Genomic DNA, 22,622 nt, shown 5'->3' with positions numbered 1-22,622 from the left:
CAAACACGTCTGCCAGAAGAAGTGATTATGGTATATACCTCAATAGATATCTTTAGGGGAGACCTATGTCTTGGAATAATAATTTAGCGACTCTGTCTCTATACACTGTAAAGAACTTCAGTGTCAAATATAAGCTCATAGCTGGCCGCTGGGGGCTTAAGGTTCTAGAGAAAGTTCTGGAGACCACGAACAACGCACATGGCAACGCACGACCTTTCTAAGGTTGTTGAAAGACGCTGGGTATAGGCCGCTACCAACCAGTCTTTTTAAAAATCTAAAGGCCATAGGACATAGGCCTAGTCCAGCCGTGTACTTCCTACGACTTAAATGATAATGATAAGTTGTTTATAAAGTTTTTTTAGTATTTCCTTACAGCTTTCGCTGTTTATAGTTATTATAAAAGGATGTTATGTGGCAAGCAGCATCGTCCTCTGCTAAACGCACTACACTAGACGAGAATGCTGCGCGGGCGCGGGGTGAACACAGCGGCCCCGAGCTGGTTGGTCGCCGAGCCCGACAGTGTGCTTTGATAGGCATCAACGCTATTCGACGTTGCTCTGGAACGCTGCACTTATACTCGCTATATACCAGAAGCCATTAAAATTATATACGTATATAAAATAGTGGTATAACGTCTGTAACATTTTACCCCCATTTTAGTACATTCGAGGCGATAATTCAGTACAGGCTGAACTGAAGGCGAGTTTCTATCACTCGAGTCATCACTTAACCTGTCAAGTCGCCGCGTCCGAATCAGATAGTGTGCGCGAGCGTACGCCCGCGGCCGCCCGTAATATAACTTTGCACCTAATAATTTTGCGAGGCAATTATAATTTCGCTCCGCGTTTATAATTTTATAATTTTGTCCGCTGCGATTCCGTGTTTGTAATTTACGCGCGCGATTGTATCGGCGGGCGGGGCTCTCGTGTCTTTGCGATTGACCTTTGCTTCCACTGATTGTCTTATTGATTATTTTTTGGTGTTTTCCACAGGCGAATTTTATTATTAGTTATTTATATAACATAAAATGACGAATGGTATACTTTATTATCATAATTTTAGTTCTTTGCTGACTATAGGACTCCTCTATTGATTTCCGATTGGACTGGTTACAGCGGCTTGCATGTGCATAAATAGAACCGAGATACACAATTAAAATATATTTATAAACAAAAGAGCATTTTCTTTATATATATTACAGTTCTTAACTTGATCAGTTGCTATTACCACGATAATATTACAACTACTTTAAACAGCGTTAACGCTGGGAGCATTTGTCCAGTAAGAAACCCTTCAGATGCTTCTATCTAGAATAGTTACGTTCTTATTCGTTAGCTAGTTTTTGGTTTCACAGAACGATCTGAAACAATTATGCTTTAGATCCTTATTAATTATTTTTTGATGTTTTCTGTAATTGGATTCTATTATTAATTATATATATCTAATAAATAAAATTCTCGTGTCACGGTGTTCGAACTTGAACTCCTCTGAAACGGCTTGACCGATTTTTACCAAATTTTACATGCGTATTTAGTAGGTCTGAGAATCGGCTACTATCTATTTTTCATACCCCTAAGTGATAAGGGTTGTTCACCCTTAAAATTTTTTTTTTAATTTTTTTGACGAAATTTTTTGTTTTTATTTTTTATGATACAACATATAAAAATACATACAACCCTAAATTTTCAACCCTCTACGATCAACCCTTATTTTTAAATTGAAAATTAAAAATATTTTTTTTGCAAAACAACGTTTGCGGGATCAGCTAGTATACTATATAAAGATAATATATCATAATTATTTTAGCCGCAAGATGTTCACTTTTGGACTTAGGCCTCTCCCACTGATTTCTACGATTATTGGTTTGCATCTAGTGTCTTCTAATCCTAATACCTTTTACATATTACCCTTGTAAGTACTATGGTTTACACTCCAGAACCTAATGATACCAGCGGCCATCTGTTCTACACACATGGTCTACTCACAGCTTCAACATGCCAATCTGGACTATGCCGGTTACTTTCGTATGCCTTTGAATCTCATGGTACGAAGCAATGGGGCATAATATCAGCGAAAATCAGAATTATGTGAGCTACGATTGGCAGATGTTAAGACATTAAATAAATAAATATTAGTTTTTTATTGGAATGCAATGCTTACTTTGAACAGTGCGACGTCCGGGGTGTAGGTATAATATGCGCGGAACCGTTAGTCATCGTTTGAGATATGTTAGCGGCCGGGCGAAGGCATTGTTGACAAGACGCACACGATATATTCACGAACAGACAGTTTGACGTTTGTCTATGTCCTTGTCCTGCTGTACACGTTCTTTAGGAGACGATTAACAATTTTATGCGTATATCTTCATTAATTATGTCTAACTTAGCGGATTGCCTATTAGATAGCGGTACACTTGTAAGGTAACCTTCGAGCTACGCTTTCTTTAAACAGATTTTGGGCTAGGAGTCTAAGTGTAAGTAAAATAAAAAATGACGTTTAGCATATACCTATATATATTATAGTACTAAAACCTAAAGCATTGTATGCCTTTTGCATTAATGTGAATGTGTGTAGTGAAACTATTCATACAGAAATACATCGAATATTTTAAGTAAAATCGTTTTGTTTCTTACATAAGCTAGGTACATAGCTTATCAAAGAGTCATGTCACTGGTGTACGCTAGTTTTATAGGTAAGTTAAGTTTTTGTGGGATTAGTCGTTGAGTAAAAGTTCGTCGAACGTATAAGAAACACTATTACTAGTCGATTGTTGCTAATAGATTTAGTTCTTTTTCTCTTTTAGCTTTTCCTACGTTTCTTCGTTCTTTGCTTCTCTTGCTTCATCCGGCTTCTTTATTTTGCGGCTATGTCTATACATTTTGCGTAGTACAAGTCGTGGGTGAGTGAACCCGTACAGGTCTGCGTATGGTAGGTACTGTGCGAGCGAGATAGCACTAGGGATTAATGCTTCACGTACTAATAGCTGATTGGGCGAAACTAATGATATTAATTATTACTGTACAATATTTTATATTGTGTTTTTGTAAACTTGACAGATATGCATACGATTATGATAAACATATAGTGTTGAGTTAACCCTTAAATGCGTAATGATGAAAAACTGCAACATACCAGTTTGAACTCAATAGTGTACAGTAAATGCATAGTGTTGTACATATGCATAAAAAGGTTTTACAAAATAAGTTTAAAAAATATTATATCTAGGTTTTTGTTTCTATTTTTCCCTACATCACAGTGTACTTATCTGCTAGAAATATATTATTTAAAATATAAATAAAAGTCATGCATTTAATGGCTAAGTCATAGTAAATTATTTAATGATTCGTGTTAAAGACAAAAGAAATTTGTTCACGTTTTACTAAATCTGTGCTAAAATACAAATTTACTATTTATTTTTTTAACAATTTTATAATCTACGTTGAATATTAATATTTTAAAATAATTTTAATAGCGTGAATAAATTGACAACAGTAATATTTGTAAAATTATTTAATATAACAAGTGAAATCTTTTGATTGACTTTTGTTTCCGTACCAAAACGTAAATATATAAATAATTTACTTATTCAATTTTCTAACAAGATATTTTCAGCAAACAGTTTAAAATATTAATAAGTGTTATTTGTTAAATGAGATTCTTATACGTCACCTTAATCATTTCTTAAGTATTCATTTCCTAATATTAATTTTTAATTAGAAAATGTACAGGTAGCCAACTCTCATAAAAACAATAAATGTCAAAATAACAAACTTTTTTAATTTCATAACAAAGCGTAAACAATAGTTTAATTCGAACTAACAGAGCGTTTGATTTATGGGCAGTTCACAAACGCCGTCAACAGATGGCGCTGCACGTGTACCTCCATTAATCTAAAATGGCGCTGCGTAGGAGTTTTAAGCTATTATTGTTACCTCGTTAATGTCAAAGTTATATTAATACTATCACATTAAAGTGGCCTGTTTATATTACAAACGGATGCTGTATTTGTTCTACATTAGCAGTGTTTCATCCTGTTAATAGGCGGTTGCGATGTATACAAAAAATTTATTATGAATAATAATTGAAGTAATTGTGAACGAAAGCAAAAGAAATAAAAATATCTATCTATCTTGGAAGTAGTTCCTGATTTTACACTTTTTATACACATGATAAACAATATAGAATGTAACGTCTTTCGAACACCTTCTGAAAGGCATAAACCTTTCCCAGAGATATCTTTGAGGGGATATGCTATAATCGCCACGCTTGGCATGCGGGTTGGCGATCGCAACGTGATTTTATGGTACACAGAGGACGTTGCTGCCCATCCTCTGGAAACTTTATTGCACACGGTCAAAAGATTCTTAAGTAACTAGTTATTAAAGATTTTAGTATTTGAATATTATGTTTTTTTATTTTTCTTTTCATCAGGTAGAAGCCAGCAAGATAACCGGTCTTGTGATGCCGCATCCAACGGCCATTTGCGACCTTAACAGTATCGTCGACGCACCTAGTGAGAGATTTTCCACAACGGCCATCGATTGCATCAGCGATGTGGACCACCACTTCAGATGTGCGTCGGCGATCTTGGTTCTACTACAGATCTCGTCAATTATTTTTCTAGTCGTGTATAATTGGAAGTCATAATTAGCGTTGCAACAATTAATGTAAACGAACATTAATGTCGAACAACTCCGAGTTACAAGTTCAACATACGAAAAGTCAATCAAGGTCACGCCCGGAATAACGGTTTATTTTTAACATGTTTTTCACGAAACGTACGTGCTTTTTGCAAATAATTTAATCCTCTATCCGTTTTGTGATCGCGTTGCTTTTTTACATAGACCATTGCGTGACTAAAGTCTCACAATCCTTCACCATATAAAGATACGCAGCCTCTGGTGGTATAGTATAGATAGTATTTTTACAAACCTACTACTTTATTAAACTATTTGATTAAACAGTGGTATCCTAGCGGTAAGGACTAATATTTGCGATTGTAGTTCGCAGATTCGATTCCCGGGGTACAATCTTAAATTATTTACACTTTGTGCAAAAATTATGTTATGGCACACTCACAAAGAAGTTTCCAGAGGATGGGCAGCAGCGTCCTCTGCGTATCATAATACCACACTGCGATCACCAACCCGCCTTCTAAGCATGGCGATTATGATATAACACCCGTAGAAATGTTTAGAGGAGACCTGAATCTTGCAGTGGGCATTTATTCACCGAAATGCCTTTTTGTATAAAAAATTTAATTATTTTCACGTCAAAATTTTATATATATAACATTATATATTTATTTCGCCATTATCATCATTTCAGCCGTAAGACGTACACAGGTGGACATGAACCTTACCTATAGATTTTCAAAAGAGCGGTTGGAAGCGGCCGGGATTAAGCGTCTTTAGCTTTCTCTATTGATATAGAAATATTATAATTATAATAAAGAATAAAAACTGCCGTTTCTCGCATTTAAAAATATCTTACAATTTTCAGATGGGTCGTAAAAGATTTGTACTTTATTAGATAGGTTCGCCAGTTACGAAATAGATATAATATATTAATAATGAAGATTAACTAAAATAATATACATTACTCAAAGAATACATTTTAAAATATATTTTATTTTCTAAGGATACGAAGCGGGCAGGGGACAATTAGTCTGTTATATGCTTCAAATAGCACCTGTTCATCTATCTGCAACTACTTCTAACATCTATTGCCTTCTCTATTTTTCCTTTTTAATTCTATTCTGGACGAAATTGTAGATTGAAATAAAACTTCATTTTACTTCATCTTCTGTCTATTTTATCCTTATTTTTTTTATATACCATGTTGTCGGACGATGAAGTAAATAAATAAAGTTTAATTTGTTAATAGTAAACATGTCTACGAGGTAATACGTCAAAATCAATTACTGGAGTCATCTAATATATTTTTTAGCAGAAATATCCGTGTGGACGCGCCGGTGCCGGACTTGGGAAAAAATAATTTAGCTAATGGAGCGGTCGTGAAAAGTGCATTTGGCTGATGTCGACCGATTTGTTTCAATAACCTACGCTTCCCCGCGATATTGGCTCGGAGTCACCTATGCGATGAAGTTAGTATACAAAAGTAACTTTTCATCCTCTGAAAATTTGTTTGTGAGCAGTGATGATCCTATATAATTAATGCACGAAGTGTGGATTATTTAACCCATAATAGCCTGATTTACGAAAGTGATTTTTTTAATATTACCGTCTTTGCTCGAGGGTCTAGATGAAGGAAAATATAGATTTTTTTTTTAATTTCGTTGGAAAGAATATTATACAACAGTAAAATTTGTACAGCCAAGCTATAAAAAAAACTAATAGTAATGTGAACATTCGGTATAAAAGATTGGTATCAAAACTGAAACTCTAGGCTATTAAGGGTTAAGATTGTATCCTGAGACTCGAACCTGTGACCTATGATTCCTAGTCAAAGTGTCGCGGTCTAGTTGGCATTACGAACATCTTCAGAAGACTGTAACCTCTGAAAGATCCTTTACACTTCGGTTGTGGGTCGTCCATTGCTGAACGTAGATCTCTACTTAGTTTTCGGTGGAAGCAGATCACATTCAGCGTGACACTTAACCCTTTCGTTACCAGCACCGGAGTTAGCCGGCTTCCACTGAACGCCCCGTGTATACCAGCGTCGGATTTAGACAACATCCACTGGACACGCATGTGTACTAGTGTCGCATTTAGGTGGTATCCATTTGCCCTTCCTTAAATTGCATTGTTATTGAATGCACCTTTACTCAAAAATAATTCTTCGAAAGTACAGTATGTATTTGGATACTAAAATTTAAAATATAAAAAAGAATAATCGCAATATTTATCTACTAAGGTTGACAGAAAGGCATTTTCCTTTCAATTTATAAATCATTAGGAATAAATCGAAATAGAAAGTACGTTGTGTGCAGTACAAATGGCAAAAGACGGAAATCAAAATATGAATGTAAAAATTGTAACGTGCCAAAAAATTACTAAGAATTATCCTAATTTCCATTTTAATTAACTTACCAGTAACATCTTTAAACATTTAACATTTAAATGAGAAAATTCGAACATCAGTCTACCGCCTTGCAATGTGCATTCTTCGCGGCGCGCTGCTCGGTTCAGAAGCGTCACTTCGGCGGAACGTACTGCGGTAAGGAAAGGGTTAAAAAGATCACCTGTCCACCTTGTGTTCAGATGTCTCCGTTTCAGAACTTTAAGGCTCTAGCGGCAATTTGTTCTGCGTCGTCTGGCTTGCCTACTGCCAATTCAACTTACCAATCTGCTGAACTTTGTCAGTTATTTTAAATCTCTTTAATCCTGATTCAATCATAGAAAAATCCCAAATCATACTCTATAAATTTCGATTGTGTCTTTATTAAGTAAGCATATTTTGTTGTTATCAACGCCAGCTATGACTGTTAAATAATACAATTAATGTAAAGAATATGTTAATGTACGTATGTAATATATATTACACAAGTTTATATAAGTATATATTAATTCACGAGTTATTTTTAAAGTTTTGCATTCATTTTAATAATCACACATCGGCTATTACCTTATGTATTAGCGCCTAGTTGTCAATTGGGTAGATCTTTGAATGGTAATAAATAAAATTACTTAAGATTTATTGACGAAGAAACTTATTTAAGCTTCATGCATAATCATATATTACTTAATGGTGCATAACTTAAAAGATGGTCAGTTCGTAAAGAGAAATTTTTTGTGTAAAGATATTAAAAGTCATAACTGATGTAGTAGAATGCAGTGGTAAAGTATTTCTATATGTATATACGCATAAAGGATTTTTATCTATGTGTATATAAAGTCATCACGATATCTGTGGAACTGTAATGCTTAATGACTTGAAGTTTATTAGAAGTATTCTTTTTCTAAGTAGAATCCAGCTAAGTACGAATTTTATGAAATTTTGAGTGCAAGAAGGGTGTGGAGGCGTTTATTGAAACAATGGATATTTTCTTACATAGATAGGTATAAACCTGAGTGCTGGTATTAAAGCTATTAATAATTATATTATATACATGCTTATTTCAGAAATAAGATCATTTTTATAAGCGAATCATATATCTTATTATCAAATGAACAATCCCCGCTTAGTTGTTAAATAAATACAGTTTTTTTATCTTGACTTACAATGCTGGTCAATTGCCAATTGCATATTCCGCGGGTTTCAGACGCAGGGCGTAGTTCGCTTAGCCTAAAACCTGTTTTAAGTTTGCGAAGCTCGACTGTTCCCCTGGAGTCTACTAGTCTCGGATCGCTATGTACTACAGTTTCACTGGATTGGAAGGGTGTTTAGCTCTTAGATCGCTCAGGCGGACTTTCCTTGGAGTGACTACACTCAGAGAACCCTTTGAGGGGATCACAGCTTTGGCATTCCAACGATCAAGGCATCAAGGGCGTTTAAATGTAGCTTTGCGTAAATAATGTATATATAGAATCGTAATTTTATATTAAGTGAAGAGTTAAAATTAAAATGATGAATAATGAGAAACGTGAATAAATTTAAGAAGTTTATTAAATAAAAAATGTAAAGGAATGCTATTAAAACGATTATAAGGCTTGGAAATGAATTGCTCTACTACTGTACCAAAGATTTTTAAAAAATGACCACAAAAAAAACCCGCCTGAGTTTGTTGTGGTCTCTTCCCAGATCATGGCGCAAACCCTCGTAGTTTTAAAATGAAGAATTTCAATATAAGGCAATTCAATCTGATTCTAATTACTGTCAAATTGGACTCTTTTGGCATTCTCCATGTTGATAATCATCACCATAACAGCTGATAGACGTCCACTGTAAGGCATATGCTTGCTCCAAAGGTTTAATATATATTTTAATTTAAAAAAAAAATAATAATCCATTCTCTACCAGTTAACCGTTATGCGGTGCAGAAATAAATTAATAAACGCAGGTGAAACAAGTATAATAAAAGATGTGAAATAAAATAAAAAAGTAAAATCCCTATATCAATATACTAATGGCTATTATTTAACATAATTATATTAAATTATACCTTAATATTTATATTTAAATATCTATATATACTATTTATATAAATACAAAAAACGTGATGATTCCACCAGCTTGTCAAACAACAGCTTTCGAACCTTTGCTTTAAATGCGCAACGATTCCTGATCATCCTAATATCGAGGGGAAGTACGTTCCAGAGAAGAATAGGTTGTATTGCGAAGGAGGACTAAGTAAAGCCGGTACTCTACTCTCCTCAATGACCAGCTTTACGCATCCAGCGACTATCTGTGACCCTTGACTATGTCGTCAGTCCTTCTAGTGGGGGGGGGGGGCATGCCGCGTCTGCCGGCTCGTGGTCGCCACTCGAGAATAAAGTATGAATAAATAAATAGATAACTCCGGTTTTATGTCTAAAACAATATCCTAACGTCGTCTAATCTATTGTATAATATAATAACATATTGAAGGAGCATTACGCCGTCGCCTGGGGCATCGTCGGCTCACGACCGCAAGCCACCTGCAACAACCACTCCGCTAACTTTATTTTGCTGTTTTACGTACAATAAAGTCATTAATGACAAGTACCACTTCTATCAACCATTTCTATTAATTTTTATGTGATTTTTATATTGCGTATTAGCGTATTTATTTCTTAAATTAGTTAATAGCCATTATTAACATTTTGATATTAAAATATATAATAATTTATTATATTTTATACTTATACGATTTGACAGACATGCCTATTAATGGCGTGTTATACAAAAAATAAATAAAAAATATTGAATGAAACGTATCAGAGTAATATTATTTAATAATTCTTATAAATAAACAAAGATTACAAACAAAAATTACTTTTCTGTTTATTACACTGCCAAACCCTGTTATAATGTTATTAATCATTGATAATTCAACTTGCAATTTTTTGGTTTCATTTAACAAAAAATGTTAGACAGATAAGGGACGATTGATTTAATTTACTCTGCGGTTTGTTAAGTAAAACCAATGAATTGTTTTTACATTTACGAGTTTCGTCGCATGTTTTCTGTCTTATCTCTGTATATCAATCTTTTTGTATTTTAATTAACATATTAAAAATATAGGAATGAGTCAAGCCGTTCTCGACATTTTATCTTTTAGTTATTATTTACTTAGGTTTTAAAAATAAGCCTATTTACTTATAACAGGAGCAGATATTTATAAATGTTAAATTTTTTCTTGTTGCTATGTGTAAATTGTATATTTAATATCTAAAATCGAGAAAACATATGGCCAATAAAACAGTAGATTGAATATGTTACTATAATCATAATAATTTATTTAGATTTTTTATTTATTGATGAAAACATTAAATAGAAAGGTTAAATATAGAAAGCTTTGCTTTTATGGTATAAGACATTTATCTGCTCTGATCATGTTAAGGTAGAGAACATGTTTTTGTTATTGTGGAAATACTAAGCCCGCATGTTCGTTCCGAAGCGTACAGAAAACGCAAAAAGTTCTTAACGCCTTTGATTGTTTATAGTTAGAAGTGCGAATTGATATTCTGCGAATGCTAGCGATAGGTTGCGTACGATGAAAAAATTTCTATATCTACACGCTGTCAATGCAACACGCTGTGAAATTATTTTACTTTTGCTAGCGCATTGCGTCTTATCAAAAAAAAAAACAACCGTAACTGCAAAATATCAATCAAGCTGGTTGTAAGAACAACTGTTTAATAACAGTTTTTTTTTTACGTATACTGTAATATTTTTATAGATAAAACAGACGTAAGTAAAGCCGAGATATATATCCATATATCTCGAAACTCCATCAGTAATTACAAGACAAAGTGATAAGAATTTTTAATTTAATTAGAATAAATTTATGTTTTGTTAAGATCATTAAAAGACGCGGGTTGACTTCCAGTTGGACTTTTTGGACTGTGGGGTAGACCTTTGTCTGGTACTGGGCATCTATCGGCTCTTTCCTTATAGAATCATTTATAGTGACAATTGACTACATCATGCGAAAAATACCTGAAGAATCACATTTGACAGACTGAAATAATGATGATACTCGTATGAAATTTTATGTAGGTTTAATGGGAATAATTTATCATAGAAAGGTATTTAGTAAGTTATAGTGTTTATAGCAGTGGACATTTGTTCATCTTCCTTTTTTAAAAATATTAATAATGTACCGATTTGATAGTTTATTACGCTCCCATGACCTTTGGTGTAACACCGTTATATATAGAGTAGCGAATATATTGTTTTTTTTTGTATCGCATTCAGCATATCAATGACCTAAGGAGAATACCACGCTGTGCTAGAACATAAATAATTCTGTACAAATGTTCTATAATTACATTTAAACAAGAAAACCTACGCAAGACGATAAGGGGTTACCAGGTGTAAGCTGCCTGGCGATTACCAAGATAATACAAGTTTAATTAACCCGTACCCCGCGGCCTGAGACGTGGCTAACCAAACAAACACACGGACGTTGCGTGCACGTGCACCAAAACCGTTTACAGCTCCATCAATCAGCACGAACTCTGTTACTACTCACAATCCGTGAACACTCACAATGCCGTGTTCTATCATCGCTACATTACGTACACGTTACAAGATACACGATGTTACAAGTGAACGATAGATGTTTGATCCGGCGAAGGAGTTGCAACAGGGATCCGTCATCGATGACGGGTTTTGTAAGAAAAATTCTCTTCAATCAGTTTATATATCTAATCTTCTAACATTTCCAGTGATTAGACCACGAGAGTATCACAATATTCACATGTTATTATTGTCAGAGGTAAATTATTTTTATTTACTCTAAACTGTCCTCTCCTTCATGTCTCTCATCGCCATCCAAAGGTTGTCTGGTTGAAACTGCCTCAACTGATAAGACCGCCTCTTGTACATCTTTATAAACTGTTTCTATTTTTTCTTTTTTTTTCTAGTTATTATCCATGGTGTAGAAAAAAGTGTTAATAAATTCTTGGTATATTTAATTTCAATGAATTTGCAAAACGCTGCTTTGGTTGACTGGTTGTAGGAGTAAAAAAAGGCTTTGTACCTTTACATCTATTTTTATTCACGCTGTATAACCATGTAAACATAAATAAGATTCAACGTATCCCGTAAACAAAAATAAGACTGGTAATACGAATCGCGACTTGAACAAAATTATACCCGGCATGATTAAAAAAACTAAACACCAATCAAATACGTTATAATTATTTTACTCAAGAGGCTTCCAATAGGTACGGTTGAAAACAGCCTGCAACCACAGTCGACGAAAATCAAATAAAACCTAGAGGATGTAAGATGTCACGTACTGATATACTTTTTATTATTATCCCTTTACTGTTTGAAAACAGTAGGAATGCGTAAAGAATGGTTTTTGACATTAATCCTGCAATATATTAGTGAGTAAAGTTCATAACAACAGCTTTATATACTTTTAATCCGAATAAAATACGTAATCAAATATAAATCACTAAATATATTTTTACTCGTCCAACTAAAAAACGGTTTCAATTATGATATTTATTTTGTATTTTCAATGCTTAAATGAGAATATGGGTAAACAGCTTATACGACAATGTTGTGTTTCCATTGTCGTTTCAGCCAACTGAAAGGGCCTCCGTCAATGATATCTATGGGGGGATATACATTAATCACCTAGATTGGCAGGCGGGTTGGCGATTGCAGTGTGGTGTACGCAGAGATCGCTGCTGCCAGTCCTCTAGAAACTTATTTGTCAGCAGGGGCAATCCTATATAATTAATGCACCAAGTGTTATATATATAAGAATGTCTCTAATCTAGATATTTAAATCTATTAAGTCTATCTAATAAGTCTTGTACCCTGAGAACCTAGCATTGGTAGCTCACTGCTTATTTTTCCATAAAACACATATTTCCAAAATTATAACATATCTCTCTTATATATTAAATGTCAATCAAAACAATTGGTTAGTATGTAAATATACAAACAACGTGTACCATTAATAAAAACCATGATAATATAAACATATAATTGTTAAAAAGTTGCATTGTTTAAAATAGAAAACTTGTTATTGTAATTCTTTTTAATAACAAGACATTACATCTATAAATAACTTAAGCACTCTGCAAGTATAAAAGTTTTTTTTGTGACACTTCTATAGCCTCTTTTAAAACTATTTACAATAACGTATCGGCAGAAATTTAACTAATATCATGTAATAGTATTTCTTCTTTGGTTTCTCTGTGGCAAACATCAATGTGCTTATAAAAATACTTTACAATTCGTTACCTATAGTAATCTGGTTATGTGTAAGATGCAATAAATCAGCTGTGCGTTAAATTTTGGTTATAATGCTAATGTTATAACGCTAACGTTCCATCTACTTGTACTATAAAAATAACATGAAAATTATTTTTCCTTTTTCATTTAGTTCTGTCGCCTAACATTCTCTCGTAAGACTTGTTTGCAGGTTTGAAAAACTAAAATAGAAAGCTATGTTCTCTTCTCCTTTTTTTTCAGCTGATAAGCACACTCTGCAAGACATAGGCCGCATATGTATTCGGTCCAACTAAAATCTCTTGGGCCAACGGCTATCGGTTGCACAAGCTATGTGTCCCGCCTATTTGCACTTCAGAGAAACAACTCCTCAAGATGCGTCAGTGACCCTTGTTTCTCCTGCGGATTCGCAACGAAACTCCGGGCACAGTTCTCTACATAGCTCTCTGGGTGACCTTGAACTTTCTTATAAGGTCCACCGTAAGTGACCAGGTTTTACATTTGTTAGTCATCACCGGCAACACACACTGGTCAAAGACCTGGCACTGAGGTATTTTGAAGATATTTCAAAACATCCCGAACGCTTCTAATCCGAGTTGGATTCGGCGAGTGATCTCTTTCTTTAACTTTGATTCAGCAAGTTAGGTCTAGTGTACTTTAAACTAAACACTGCATTACAAATTTGCAATCTAATGTTTTGCAAAAATAAATACGGTTAATTATTTTTATTGAAAATGTTACATAACACGACGCAACGATTCGCATATTAGTACATATCTTAATTATACCATGTGTATCCTTTATTATCTTAATTCGTTCTCATTGAGACTTATTTTTTTAATATATATTTTTAAACACCTCTTATACAAAATATAACGGCGATCTTAATGCATAAGGAGTTTTTTTCTATCAGTTAACCATTTGGGCTGTGCGGAGATAAATTTATGAAGGTAAGAAGAAATTAGTAAACATCATAAAAGAGGAAGAAAAAGCGAAATAAAAAGGAAGAAACTAGAAGATAAAAAAAACCTGATATATATCGTATAACTGTATAGTTAACCGAGAAATATTATTAATGACAGAAAAGCATTTTTTTAATAATTACATTAAAGGGAAATGATCCGTCGCTTACTTTCTTTAACGTGTTTCTCAACCTATTTGTTTTAAATATTATTATGAAATTAACCAAGTCATATTAAAAGTTCTTTAGCAATTAAATTATATATTGTAAAATTGACTTTAGAATAGCACCTTCCGAATTTCTTGTCAAGTTCTTTTAAATAGAATTTCAAGTTGCCAGTAGCACAGGTTCGGAATGGATAATCTATCTATAGAAATAAATGTATTAACGACAATGTACAATAAATACATGTTTTAATATACATAATATTATTTCATGAGGTTATTTAAAAAGCCTATTTTAAAGAATAAATATATGTTTATTCATTTTTTTTTCAAAGCGAGGACAGATTATAACGGATTAAAATTAAAAATAAAATAAATTATATTTAGCTCAATAATCCTTTTTTATATTGTAAGTAAACCTGTGGTTGAATGGCAATACATTATTAACAGATAATAAAACCCTAACAATACGTAAGTCATAATAATCTTTTCATTTATCATTGAAAAAATGCCATTTGCCCGATGATATTCACAGATTATCCAGGTGTTGTTAGCTTAGCGCTCAGCCTACATTTTTACAGTAACTATGCTTCAGGAATTCTTCCAGGAACCACAGCTTGATTCATTATTTCAAGTTTTAACCAAATAATTTCTTTATCTTAAGTCATACGACGAATGAACTTTCATATAGAATAAAGAGGACAAACTTATGTGAAGATTTACAGGAGAAATATATGTTATTCAATATTTTTTAATATATTAATATAAATGTATACACTTAATCAATCGATATATACACTCATATAATAAGTAACAAATGAAATTACAAAAATAGTCCAAAAGAGAAGTACACACACAATTTTTTCTACACGACCGCTGAATGATCTTTTTAATAAGGAACAATATAGCGGACTGGCATTTTATATTAAAAATATATACGATGTGATAAAGAATGTAAAACGGAATAATTGAATATTACGAGACAATAATGAATAGGTACGTTTTTATGTTCCTTTGATATATCCTCTTCGTGTCAAATACATGTATGCAGCGACGCAAAGCAGGTTTTGATGTGTTTTATTGCCTTTCGATATTACTTCACTCTTACATTACAACCTATAGCGCCGCATTCTAACAAACGTATTAAGAATAATATCGAAAATAAAATATTTTTTTTTAGAATTATAACAAGTAAAAATATAAAATTATTCGTACAATGTTAACATTGTAAATAGTAAATTATGTAGTTAATATAGGGCTTAATTTAATAAATAATACAGTTATTTATTTACGTAAAAAAGTATTTTTTTCTTATTAGGATTTCGTGCCGTTTTAAAACAAATTATTTAGATGATTACTTTTAATGTATTTACGTTTTAAATAATAAGTATCTGATAAGTTAGCGATAATATAATGAATGTGTATTATTCTTTATAAGGATTATTAAGAAATTAGTTTTGAATATGTTCAGTAAAACTTTTAGTTACTATTAGATTCTTCAACTGTTGACAAAGTATGTAAAATCATATGATATGTAATTCTTATTAGATATGATTATTCGTTTTAATAAAGTTATTGCTTTTATCAATATCTGGTTTAGAAATAGAAATATGGTCGGGATTTTTAGGACATGCCAGTTTATTTCTTATTTCGAGCGGTTCGCTTGCATTTCCATCGGAGCCGCGATCTTACCTGAATCATTAATGCTTCTTAGCTTCGTCCGCCACACAAACAAACATCAAACGGCACTGGGCGTCACTTCACAGTACATTTCACATCTAATCCTCTATACGTACGTAGTACGGAACATGGGTACAATCGCATGTGTTTCTCAGTAGCGCAACACGACCGCCTCGGAGTCAACGCGGCCGGACACTGGGCTTCAGGCGTCGGCGAGCGGGATGAAAGATACGCGGGGGTACCCCGAGCTGAAGGATGCAAAAGGAGACGCGACAGGACTCCGGAGAAAAGAGACGACTACACTACGTGACATTTAAAAACTGTGTCTTTACAGCATCGCGTGAACCTTACCCCTATTGTCAGCTCTACATCTGCGCGCCAAGGTTCGGATTGGCAGCATCCGCGGGCGGTTACGACCTTCATACTCGCTTTGCAGGTGTCCTCTAATGTGTCGCTTAATTTAGATCTACGCTCCTACTGCTTGGTGTTATAAGCGAGAATGCAACGTATGTTTGGAGTCGCTTGGGATGTTTTACACGGTGCTATCCGTGTCGCATTGTGTCGCTACTCGGAGAGCAACGCGTGCGAGTAGGATAGGAGTATGTGGTGTTAGTGGGTGGGGGAGGGGAGGAGGTGTCACCACGAGAGCTTTTTAGGGACTTGGATGAGCAGAGGCACCGCGGCGGTGCGGATTCCACGACGCTTCGCTGCGCTAATGGATCTAGCTCCGACTGCACTGCTCTTACTCATTTGCTTTATATATACTTATATCAATGCTTGATATGTATTAAATGTAGCGCTACTCGAGTTCAATTAATTATAAGCATTACTTTTTAATTGAAAAATGTCCAATAATAATATTGTTTTATTTCTGATTGTTTAAATGATAACATTGAAGACTGGCTATATCTCATAAAGTGTATGTGCACAAATCTGTGTTAAGCTTTGTTAAAATATGTCTTGTTGTGCAGTTTTTTCCTCCTTCTTCTCCACAACTATAACACCTTGGGAAGCATAATATATTAAAAAATAAATAGATAATAAGTTGACGATCAATATGAGTACTTTTATAAGTTCCAATGTTTAATAAACGTATTTTATTTGTTATCTTATCTTTTGATTCATAAAGTTAGTTTCGCCTACGTTACTCGAGATTTTTTTGTATCCTTTTTTTAAGTTAATAATATAGTAAGTCGATAAATTGTGTGTACCTAATAATTTATTTTGTTAGGTCACCTGAATTGATGTACACTGATTTTTAGCGATGTCAACCTTCAAGGTCATACTCGTAACTTCGTCTAACGTAGTATTCCCTATTAAAATATTACCAGACGGATCTAGATATATCACAATAATCCTATTTTTACTTTTGCTATATAGGGTCAACGTATAACGTATTTGTCAGCAAAAAGCTTTAAAGCTTTTATAATTGTATAAAGTGTAGTATTTTTCATAATTTATTTTTTGTATCGTTATATTTTGATATACATTAATCAAAAAAAATATTTTTGGAAAAAAATATTTTTGGTTAAAATATTTCTTTTCTGGAATGGCATACTTTTTAAAAGCAACGGCTTGGTGTGGTTCTGTTATCTGTAGGAACTACACAGACATTTTCTCCTGGTTTCTATTAGACGTTGACGCTTTTAACATTATGGGGCTATTACAGCTTTGTCGGTAACGCGGCTCGGAGACCCTCGAGCTCGACCTTGTCTTCCGATGTGACTAGATAATGAAAAATTGCCGACCTATATGTGCTATTATTTTCTCATTTTCATTATAAGTGACTTACTTTTACGTATTTAATTTAATAAAAGATATTTTTTTACAGCTATATATAAGGATCATGTTAAATAAATTTATATCAAGCTAATTGTCCTTAGAGTATTTGGAGTCCGTATGGTGATCATTTCAACCGCAGGACTTCGACTGCAAGACTAAAGTCTCCCAAATATTTTTTTTTAAAGCGGGAAGCGGTCTACTTCTAGCATCTCCCGATGACGTCTTCCTAGTGTCAAAAATTACAGTCTTGTTGCAGACCAATAGAAATAAAATAAAACGTGTTTCGTCCTCTTCTTTTCAGACTGTTGATAACCACAGTGAGGGATAAGTCTCTTCTTATATAATATCTTCGCCAAGATCGCCAGTCTTACTCTGCCCGTATCCTGGAACTTTAAGTATATCTTCAATCCGCCCAGTGTGAAACGTATTTAAGAATGATTATTTATTTAATGTTTTGACAGATAAAAACAAACTTAAATAAAAAAAAAAATCTTTCGTACACTGCAAGATCAGAAATAAAATACTTTAATTAAAATCCTTTATTATACGCGATGTTTTATCGCACATTCAGCGGTAGAGGATTGACACTTGACTTCTACTCTAGAGGTACAATCTTGTGTAATTCCCACTCGGTGTATTAATTATTGCCACTGTTCACATAAGGTTTCCGAAATATGGGCATCAGTTTACTCTGCATAAATAATACCACATTATGATCGCCAATCCGTCTGCCGAGCATGACAAGGAGCCCACAGTCTTGCAGTGGACGTCTACAGGTTGAAACGACAACGGCACGACATTTTTCGACATCTTGAGTCAGATGATTTCGTTCTCTCTGTGGTTTGAAAAGGCAAGAATAGGAACTTGATTTTACATTTTAATAAAAATTTATGAAAAGGTGGAACTGCTTGAGCTGTTCTTAAATTTCTGTCTTTTAGCTGCAGTCATTAATTTTTATTTGTAATTGTCTTCCACGTAGGTCTATTATGTGGTTTAATACTAATGTTCATCGATACAAAATTTCATCAGCAGTAATAACTGAGTTGAGGTTCTCGTTGTCAACGAACATAGACAGTACCTTGTGTCAAGTCACTTTTTTACTTCAGCATTTAATTATTTTATTTATTTCGTATTTTAATATCCCAATTGTGTAAACTGTTTAAAAATGTATTATAATACAATCATGAAGTCGAAACCTTGTTCCACAGTTTCCATATCAATAACAATCAGATATTTTTAAATCTCTTTTGTCATCTGATTTAAAATTGTTGGACTGGAAAATTTGAAATGGGTGCAAAGTAGGTCCATAGCACAAGTGGTTTCAAAAGGACACAATGCGGCTAGCGCCACCGGGCAATTTTTAATAATGACGACTGTCACCATTTCTTTTGTGCTGGTCACAAAGATCACCTTTTGTCGGCATGATGTGCATGGCAGAAAATCCTTTTATGCTTTTGCTCTTTAATTTTTTTTTCAAGGCCACCTACGTTGACAGCGGCGTGAATTTGTCGATTGACGTATTGGATTAACTGACGGTTCTTTTTTCCCCACCATTTTGTGTAATTGTAATCTGTATTACTTTATTTTAATCCTATGAAGTAGTCTTTTTTTCAACATTTTCCCAAATTGTTTGATAGTTTGCATTATTTTTTTTGGACAGGGCTGCTACCGATATGTCATTTGCAGATAGATTCTGCAGATTCGGGAGGCAGGGCGAGTGCGCCTACCCTAATAACTAACATCTAGCCCTTTCATTTAAGTTGTCAAATTGAAGTATATATAAATTCTTCTTATTTTCTTAATAATCTCATGAGCCGGGACTTTCATTTGAACATTGTAGCAGATATCTTGTTATTACATTCTTTTGTTACTCCTTCTCCTCGCAACGTAATCCTCATTTCTGAGGGTCGTGACCTCTTCCACAAATCGCTTTCTTCCTGACGAACTTGCATCATCAGTTGTGATACTCGGCTAAGCTTCGCAGACCTTACTGTCAAGAGTGGTGTTTCATATGTCCAGCGCATTGGGTTTCTCCCTCCTGATCTTTTACTTTCATTCTTGCCCGTTACTATTAGCTCTCTCTTTACTCTTCGTTTTTGTAGTGTAACAAGAATACTCAAAGACTCTATATAGGCAAATAGATAAAAGAGTTGTCACTTTGACTTTCTTAAACACTAAGACTTTCATTGGTTTTACTGTCCAGGTTGCACAAAATTCTACACAATATTATTATTGTAAAATATGTAAATTTATATTTAAATTTATCCCTTTTCTCAAAAAGGAAATGCATTTTTTATTATGGATTATTAACAAAATTTACAGTATTAAATGCAATAACAAAATATTTAAAAAAATACAAAACCAATTGCAATATCGATGACAGGCAACAATAACATGCGTAAGGTTAACAAAAAAATATTTTTAAATAAAGAATCAGCAAAAATTCTACTAACCTATGTCGGGGTATATATGTACATATTATTACATAATTAATTATAGATTTATGATTTATATGTTCTAAGCTATTCTGTTTAATATTTGCAAATATTATAATATTTAAGATATAAGTTTTCAACCTTTGCTACTATGTTTTGTACAAAGAGTCATATAATGTACGGTCCTTTATATTGTGTTACCACAGACAAAATGGGCAGAGCGTGAGATTGACGTTTTGCTTAATAAGGTTTTGTTCTCCCTAATGTAACTTTAATAGTAGGCTACGTTTTAACGTTGAGCCTACGATTACGTAACGTTACGGAACTACGTTACCACTTGCCATTGTTTATGAGGTCCACGTGGTATCTCATACGATTAAATAATCCCATGATGTTAATCACATATTATGTGTTTATCTACGTCCTTGGTTTTAGATTTATTAACAAATTTTTGATAAATGATTTGGAGATTTTTTTGCGGCGAAATTAAAGTGTACAGTTGGTGTGTTGGAGTATATGTTTTTCTTAATAAACTATGTTTCTCAATATTTAAGCGTCTATTTGCAAAAAAAAAATTGGAAATTTAAATCAATAGTTCCCAAGCCAAATTTGAAATTATATCTAACATATATAGTTTAAGTATCAACATTTTCATTGTGACATTAAACTCGGGTAAAGTTTTTATTTTATTTTATTCTTTTATTTCACTCTCTCCTTTCATCCTTCAAATAATTTACATTATAATTTTCATCTCTCCTTCACGATTTCTATCTTACTTCACATTCAAATCATCATTCGTACATCATCTTCTTTCCTAGACCACGGTTTTCTACATTATCGCAGTTTGTTACATTATCACAGTTTTGACTCAATTTTTCGATTTAATATACTTTCTTATTTACTAAACCTTTATTGATTTTACTCATGACTAGCTTGGGATCTTGTTCAACTTTTTGACTTACTTCTAAATCTTATACTTTTCTGTTGTATGTTGTATTTTTTTTTGAGAATCCGAAAAATATAGAGCCACATTTGTACTCGCCCATGACGAAGGCGACCCTATCTTCTTCGTCGTGTGATCACATTTTCAGCTATTATAGTTAACAATATAACGCAAAGACTTTGATAAACTAATAGTGGCAATCGTTGATGTAATTTGGGCAATGAAGAGGTGATGGAATTTAAGTTCCGAAAATAAAAAACTCGCTTATATATTTGATGGTTTTAACTTACAGATCTTAAAACGAGTTGCACTCGAGTAACGTGAATATGAGTCACTATTTTCTTAACGCTAATAAACATAACAACATAGAATTTCTTCTGACAATGTTCTAGTCTCGTAAAGTGCCCACTATACATTATATTATAGCAGTAAACATCTGACTCTTGCGATCGTAGGTCACGAGTTCGATTCTTGGGACACAATTTTGTATAATTTACTTTTTGTGAATTAATTATAAAGGATTGCCATTGATCATAATCTAGTTTCCAGAGGAGAGACAGCAGCATCCTCTGCGTACCATAATATCATACTGTGAACGCAGGCCCGTCTGCCAAGTGTGGTGATTATGATACATCCCCCCATAGATATCTTTCGGGGAGATCTATGCCTTGCAGTGGGCGTCTATGGACTAAAATGACGACGTATATTATATTACAGTCCTCACTCTTGGTGAGAGTATTTGCCCCGGCTGTGACAAAATTATAAAGCTAATATAATACTGTAGAACACTAAGTTAAAGTTAATTTTAAGAAACATCACTTGTAATCTAGTCTTTACTGCAATGGTTTCAAATTAACTTAACTAAGATCTAACAATGTATTAAATTCTAATCTTTTCATAACTTTATTTCACCAGAGAAACAATTAGGGATGTTAGCGAATTTTGTGCGAAAAGTTTCTACTGGTCTTTTTAACTACGTTCAAGCTAAAAAATTATAAAAATGACTTTTTAAACAAGAAAAATGTTATAAAAAGTCACCGCGACATTTGTATTCGAAAAATTATAACGAAGCAAATTAACCGGCTATAGTTCTGGAATCGCATGATACGGACGGACACGCAATAAACTATATAACACAATATCTACCAGCCCGTTGTAAACGAAAAAACCGATCGTCACCTGTCGTGTCATTTGGGCCCGGCGAACAAGCCGCCAAAGAATACACGAAATTAGGAAAAAAACGCTATCGCCGAAAAGTGACCGGGGCCTAACGACAATTTGCCTACGGGACCCGTGTCATAAATAACCAATCACTTACACAAATTTCAACTTTATCACGTAAACCTACGGACTAATTT

General features: G+C 33.6%; 1 protein-coding gene across 1 annotated transcript in view; it reads right to left on the bottom strand.

Moving 5' to 3' along the window:
- Positions 1–16,229, bottom strand: part of LOC137923318 (zinc finger protein basonuclin-1-like) — a 30,146-nt gene extending 13,917 nt beyond the window's left edge. The window contains exon 1 of the mRNA XM_068766537.1: positions 16,117–16,229. Within this exon, the coding sequence (XP_068622638.1) occupies positions 16,117–16,125 (9 nt within the window). The 5' untranslated portion in view covers positions 16,126–16,229. The remainder of the gene's footprint in view (positions 1–16,116) is intronic.
- Between the last annotated feature and the right edge of the window lie 6,393 nt (positions 16,230–22,622).

This window comes from Battus philenor, unplaced genomic scaffold, assembly GCF_028537555.1.
Source record: "Battus philenor isolate CCGP_79_NKW_IND1 unplaced genomic scaffold, ilBatPhil1.0.hap1 SCAF_21, whole genome shotgun sequence".
NCBI classification, from domain to species: Eukaryota; Metazoa; Arthropoda; class Insecta; order Lepidoptera; family Papilionidae; genus Battus; species Battus philenor.
The sequence above is the reverse complement of the archived record's forward strand: the minus strand, read 5'-3'. Positions and strand labels throughout refer to the sequence as shown.